The sequence below is a fragment of the Brassica rapa genome, chromosome A02 (genome assembly GCF_000309985.2).
Source record: "Brassica rapa cultivar Chiifu-401-42 chromosome A02, CAAS_Brap_v3.01, whole genome shotgun sequence".
Lineage (NCBI taxonomy): Eukaryota > Viridiplantae > Streptophyta > Magnoliopsida > Brassicales > Brassicaceae > Brassica > Brassica rapa.
The window spans coordinates 22,193,531-22,200,351 of NC_024796.2; the positions used below are offsets into that span (position 1 = coordinate 22,193,531).

The following is a 6,821-nucleotide window of genomic DNA, read 5'->3' on the forward strand; positions in this document are numbered from 1 at the left end:
ACGTAGTGCTAAGAAATCACACGTAACAATGTCCACAATGGCGACAGAACTGGTAGCAGTCTACAAGACATCAACTGAGAGAATTTAGCTGAGAATTTTTGTCACAGGCCTAAAGATTCTTGAAGGAATTGAAAGACCACTCAAGTTCTACTGTGACAATAAGGCAGCCGTTTTGTATTCCAAAACAGTAGGAGTTCGGTAAAGTCTAAATTTGTAAACATCAAGTACCGAGTTGTTAAGGAATGGGTACACAGTGTAAAGTTTACCATATAACACTTAGAGGCGAACTCTATGATTGCAGATCCTCTAACAAAATGTATTGTACCTAAGGTCCTTCATGAACATACTGCTCGTATGGGTATTTCGGTGTCTGAGGATCATTCGGTTTAGTGGGAGTTTGTCATTTGGTTTATGTTCTATGTGTTGGTTGTGTTATGCACATTTTTCTGATCAGAAATAAAGTTTAAAGTCTTCAACATACACTTTGTACCATAAGGTTAAATTGATCTCATTAAATTTGGACCAGTTAAAAATCGACATGTACATACCACATTTCATGTGATTTTCATGCCACATGTTTCATAACTGATTTATGTCATTTGGTTGGACTAATGTATGTGATCATGGAATGTTTAGTTATGAAAGAATGTAACAAAAGCCGCCATGGTCCTATGTTGGTATAACTAATGGACGAGATTGTTTATGCTCTCGGGATTGATGGCATAAAGAGCGCTCATACAGTCTATCACATTCTAAGGCACATATATGACCCAGTGGGAGATTGTAAGATCATTTAGTGGGGTCACATATGTTAAGGAATAAATGTGATATGGCCATTAATCAATTAGCCTATTTAAGTGGTCACTATTGTGAATAAGGTAAAGGCTTGGGCATAAGTGTTATGAAATATTTATATGTGGTATTTTAAGTAATTTCTAATTTAATGAAAGGCTGAACTAGAAATTAATATTCTATATAAAGAGGGTTTTAGTTCCTAAGGTAACCCTAGCCGAAAATACATAATCTCTCTATATCCGCTTAATTCTATTCAATTAGAGATTCATATGGTTAAAAGATTCACATTGATGAATCATAGAAAATTAAATCTAACAACTATACATACGATATGTATGAATATCATGTTTTGACATGTATGATATACACGCGTGTATGTATATAGATACATGACTACAAAGTCGTAAACATAGATATAATACCAATACATTTAGAAAGAGTTTAGAAATCTTCTCAAACTTACAAATATATAACCGGGCATGTATAATTTCATGGCTCAAAAACTGTATCCAAAAATGGTAGGCTGTGTCCTGAGATCGAGACCATCTTTTCCATTTTTAGTCATCTTATTTGATTCTGTCTGCAAGAAAAAAAAATATAGAACATGAGAAAATTAGTAAGGAATGACCAGAGAATATCATATTGAGTTGCGAAGTTAACAAAATATGTTTTACACAAAGATGACCATCCAAATTCTTGAACTTTGGTGGTGGAAAAGAATCCTTATTCGGATTCATCATATAAAGATCACATCTAAAATATAATTGTAAGATCAAAAAGAAATAAGTTAATTTATCATCGCATTCCAATTAATTTTTGCTTAGAAGTTGTGAAGATTATAATACAATATTATCTTAGGCTCTTTTCTTAGTCCAAATAGAAATAAGTTAATTTATCATCGCACTTTGGGTGTTTCTTTCTTCACAACATGACAACCTGAATTTATCTTTCATCAAGAGAAGCCTACTCCCTTTGTTCTCTTTTGAATGATGCTTTCAACATTTCACTCAAATTAGGCTATTTATACAATACCTATTTTAATCTTTTATATATAGATTAATTTACTCTAGCCATTACTACGACAGATCATGGTAGAAGATTAAAATAATTCAATTTTGTTATCTTTTGCCTAAATTTTTGGAAACGTCTACTACATTAAAACAAGATAAAAATACGAAAATGTCACTTAAAAAATAATGGAGGTAGTAGTATTTAGTCATAGGTTGATGAATTTTCAAGCAAAAACGCAAAATATGATAATCCATGCAAAGTAAATTGCCTATATATATATGATAGTCTATATATGCAGACACATATATACCAGAAGCTGCTTCATCTAGATCAAGCAATCTTCGATACGTATAGAGAAGTAATGTTTAAGCGTAATTGTGAATTCATGTTTATCTAAGTTAGGAAAGAAGATTAACACCTTCATTTCAATAAATATCTTAAATTTCAGTCAGTAGTATCATTAAAAATTTCCTATATATTAATTGAGAAACATTAAAAAAGATATAACATATAGTTTGTACTAATTAAAAAAGTGCACTGCTGAATAAATAATTTTATTTTAATAGGTGTTTATGTTAATATATATATATATATATATATATATATATATATATATATTTCATATCATTTAAATTAAACTACACATCATATGAAAATACATACTTATATTTTGATATCTGCGTTGAACATATATTGAAAAGTTAATATTTTGAATTTTGAAATCTTTAATTTTTAAAATGATTATAAATTATTGAAACCACTAAGCACTCCACATTAAAAAAAAAATCGTTGGTGTAAAATTTTGTTGCACAAATATGCAAATAATCATAAAATCATATGAGTAGAAACCTCATTTAATAAATATCCATATTAAAAATATATTATATATCTATGTTAATATCATTTAAATTTAATTATATATCATATACGATAGATAAGATTGATGGTTTTGATTTATTTACCCTAAAATGATTGTGAATAAACAAGAGCGGTCGTTTGATTTAGATGTGCACACCAATTTATTACATAATAATAATAGTAACTGATTTCTTAGCTATTTAATATATAATTATTATTTTATAATTTTATAATATGCAGAAAAATATAAAATAAGTAACAAATATAAATCTTTATCGTGCACAAGTCGCATATCTTAACCTAAGTATGTATCTCTTTAATAATTTTAAATCTTAAACATTTTCTAAATCTCTGGCCAAAACAAAATAACAAAATGAGAATAAATTCAAACATCAATATTTATAACGAGCAATAACCAAAATAAAAAAAAACGACACAAAAATGAGAAAAATATTGAAGATAGATAGGATTGGAAGTGAACGTAAACTTTTCATAACCATAATTAACATTTAAATTGCTAAATCATGATATAAAACCGAGCTGACATAGTTACATTGTAACCAAATAGTATGCCTGAAATTCTTCGGCTTAAACGTTATGTTCTTATGTGATAAAAGATTTTTTGACATAAATATTTTTAAAAATGAGATCAGCTCATCAGTAAACAAATTATGTAATTAACAAAAAAAATTTAAAAATTGTTTGAGGGCCAAAAATATTATTTCGATCAAGAATATAAATTTTATTTTTCAATACTATATTTCTTAAATAATTTTTATATAAATTTACTGTGCGCAAATCACAAGTGTTATCCTAGTTATTATTAAAAAAGCACTATAGCCATTAACCCTATATAAAGCTAAATATTTTAATCCAATAATTACCAAACCAATATACACATAGTAGACAATATTATACATGGCCTAATTAAGGAACATGCGGAGAATTATGCTTTATATCTAATTTAGTAAAAATTAAGCTCTATATACACACACATCATGAACTTTATTTAATATCATGGGCTGAGATTAAGCTTAAAGTTATAGCCACAGGTTATTATAAAACAAGTAAACCTCCAGATTTATATATTGGGTTAATATTAAAAACTAAGAGAAAAAAGAAAGAATTATCATAAATTCTTAATTGATCCTAGTAAATAACCTTACCAAACATCAAGGAATCATTGTGGAAAACATAGAAGATTAACATAATTTCTCATATTAGGTTTTTTCCCAAGGATTCACCAGTTACGGTTAGAGCATCGACATTGAATGTGCTCTCACAAGTGTTCTTAGATTAAAAAACTGAAATTTAAATTAAGAGAGAAGAAGAAAATGCTCTTCTTTGCGAAAACTTAAAAGCTTTGTTTGAAATGTGTTAATATTATATCATTTTGTGTGTTATGATATCATTGATCTAAGTTTAATTGTAATATTAATTTATATGATAGTTTTATCCATAAAAGACTCTAATATCAAAGTCTCAACAATGCTGATGCTCTTAGAGCTTTTACGTTATGGGTCGAAGTAGAGATTGGAGTCTAATTAAGTAAACGACAATTGTTTTTTATTACCTTATATAAATGATCGAGTGATGAGTGATCAATGGGACTAGTGATTACGACCCCCCAGAGTTTGAAAATCTTTCTTGATCACTGATCAATGGGTCGTTTGCGGTTTTCTTCCTTTTCTTTTTCTTCCTGTATGGGATTCCACGAGCCTTAGCTTGAGACTCTCTAATTTCCCTCAAATGAATCCGAATTGACCCGTTCCCAAACGGGTTACTATCGGATGATTCACCACCATGTTCATCGTAAGCAGCTCTCAGCCGTCCGATCAAAGCATCTAAGCTTCCCCAAGCTTGCTTAAGAGGACAGGTGCAAGGAGATGGTGGATCGGGTTGCCCGAAGAAGGCACAAGCTTGGTGATGGACTTTGGTTTTACCGAACTGGTCTAAGTAGTCGAGGAAGCTTAGCACGTGCGTGTGGTCGAATTGGGAGATTTTTATGGGTGGATTTAGGGTTTTAAGGTATTGTAGAAACGTGTTCCAGTCGCGGCGTTTCTGTGATTCGTAGCGGCTAAGTTGTTGTTGAACCGGTGGTGGCATGTGGTGGCCGGAGTTGGAAGAGGAAGAAGGTTGATCCGGTGTATTGTAAGATGACATGGTTAGGCTGGGGAAAAGGAAAGAAAGAGAAACTGTTTTGAAGTTAAAAGTTAGAATGGAATAAGAGAAAGACAGAGAGATCTTGAATATGTAGAAACGAATATATGAGTTACATGTTAGCAAAAAAAGAGAAGATAAGTTTATATTTTATATATTAAAGAAAGAAGAAAATACTTTATATACTGAATCATATCGTGCGAATATATCAACATATCTATTTTGTTTTGATTGCTTAATTTCAACACCCGACATAATTACCTAAGTGGACCATTATCTATGTGTGTTAAACATATTTGATTACTTTATATATGAATTTATTTATGAATCATCTTTAGCCGGAGTTTAATTAAGAGAAATCAGCGGTATAAGCGTGTAGTGTTCTTTGTTTTTTTATATTTGTGTATTGGATATACGTTTAAATGTATTCGTTTACTTATGTGTCAGATCTCTTAGAAACACAAAGAGTTATAAGAACAACTTTTCTTATTAGCTTTAGAAACTACTCAAAACTAAAGCTCTCAATATGTTTCACTTAGATCATATGGAACACCTCTCCATTAGACCTATATTTATATGAAAGACAATTCCCTTTAACATGTGGGATATGGAAAACACAAACCTAACCTAAATAGAAACTTCATTTTCCTATTTCTAGGTTTCCTTATTGTGTTTATCTTAACATATTAAACATCTAATAATATGTTAAGTTTCCACAAGCTTGGAATTATCCAACATTCACCCCCTTAATTCCAACTTGAATTAGGGAGATCAATTTCTTGAACTCCGATTAAGCTCCTCATTTGCTTGAACTCAATCATCAAGTAATCATCATCCACCACACCACAGTGTACGAATCCACCCATTGGATTCACATCTTTCTCAAGGTTAGACCGGATGCTCTCCTTGCTTCCGTACCGCTTCTTCTTAGAATCGGCCCAGTTCTTGTAAAACCTTCTCATGACCTCTTCACTTAAGTTGCGATGAGTCTTGTGGCTGAAGCTCACTGCGATGATAACTCTGGTTACATCCGCCATCTTGCGTACGTGAGCTCTGGGAAGGATGTCGGCCTTCTGCTCAACACCCAACTGATTTATCTCTGGTTCATCTTCAGCCTTTGAGAACGTGACTCCATTGGTACGTGCATTGTGTCACACGCTTCCACCTTTGTGTCACACACTCCTCCGTGAGTCGTGTTGCACACTCCTACGTGAGTCGTGTTACACATTTCCATCTTTGTGTCACACAAGATTCCTTGAGTCGTGTTGCACACTCCAACGGGAGTCGTGTTACACACTTCCATCTTTGTGTCACACATGATTCCTTGAGCATACCTCTCTTGCTTTATTCTGATTCCGTCTGCTCCTTGAATCACCTATATGCCAAGGTAGTACGTTAGCTTACCTAAATCTGACATCTCGAACTTCTTAGACATCTCCTCCTTGAATTGCCTAATCATCTTAAGCGAAGTTCCTGTCACAAATAGATCATCAACGTAGATGGCTATGATCAAGACGTCTCCACCTTGAGTCTTGCAGTACACTGATGGTTCCTTCGTGCACTTTTCAAATCTCATCTCCTTGAGAACCTGATCAAGTTTCACACTCCATGCTCTGGATGCCTGGCGTAACACATGCAACGTCTTGTGTAACACACAAACTCGATCCTCTTCTCTTTTCTTCTCAGAACCAGTCAGTCTATCTACAAGCTCCCATATCTTGTTTCTTGTGATAGACTCCAACTCGTCTTCCATAGCTTCAACCCAATCTTCTTCACAAGATAGGTTGAACTCATCTGAGGCAATCTCTCCTCCTCTATCGGTGCATCCTAGATTGAACACATCTGAGGCAACCTCTCCTCCTCTATCGGTGCAACCTAGATTGAACATAGCTGAGGCAAACTCTCCTCCTCTATCGGTGTGAGATCTTTTGAACCGATAGAATGCCTCACGATTATCTGCTGGCGTTGGTGGTGCACTTATTCCACACAGGTCTCCA

At 32.8% G+C, this 6,821-nt stretch overlaps 1 protein-coding gene across 2 annotated transcripts; it reads right to left on the reverse strand.

Annotated features, from left to right (window-relative positions):
* Positions 1 to 412: 412 nt before the first annotated feature.
* Positions 413 to 5,255, reverse strand: LOC103853659 (protein LIGHT-DEPENDENT SHORT HYPOCOTYLS 9). Of its 2 annotated transcripts, none has more exons than XM_018656542.2 (2): positions 4,238 to 5,253; positions 413 to 1,375 (listed from the first exon to the last, which is right to left on the reverse strand). In XM_018656542.2, the coding sequence occupies exon 1, from the start codon at positions 4,825 to 4,827 to the stop codon at positions 4,282 to 4,284; it is 546 nt and encodes a 181-aa protein (XP_018512058.1). In that variant the 5' UTR covers positions 4,828 to 5,253; the 3' UTR covers positions 413 to 1,375; positions 4,238 to 4,281. The 2 variants fall into 2 exon arrangements, with proteins under 2 accessions (XP_018512058.1, XP_018512059.1); XM_018656543.2 differs by lacking the exon at positions 413 to 1,375 and adding an exon at positions 4,076 to 4,231 and having other exon boundaries at positions 4,281 to 5,255.
* Positions 5,256 to 6,821: the final 1,566 nt, after the last annotated feature.

Bases quoted from the DNA above. Each gene is read 5' to 3' on its own strand.
- LOC103853659 (XM_018656542.2), bottom strand. From the start codon at position 4,827: ATGTCATCTTACAATACACCGGATCAACCTTCTTCCTCTTCCAACTCC.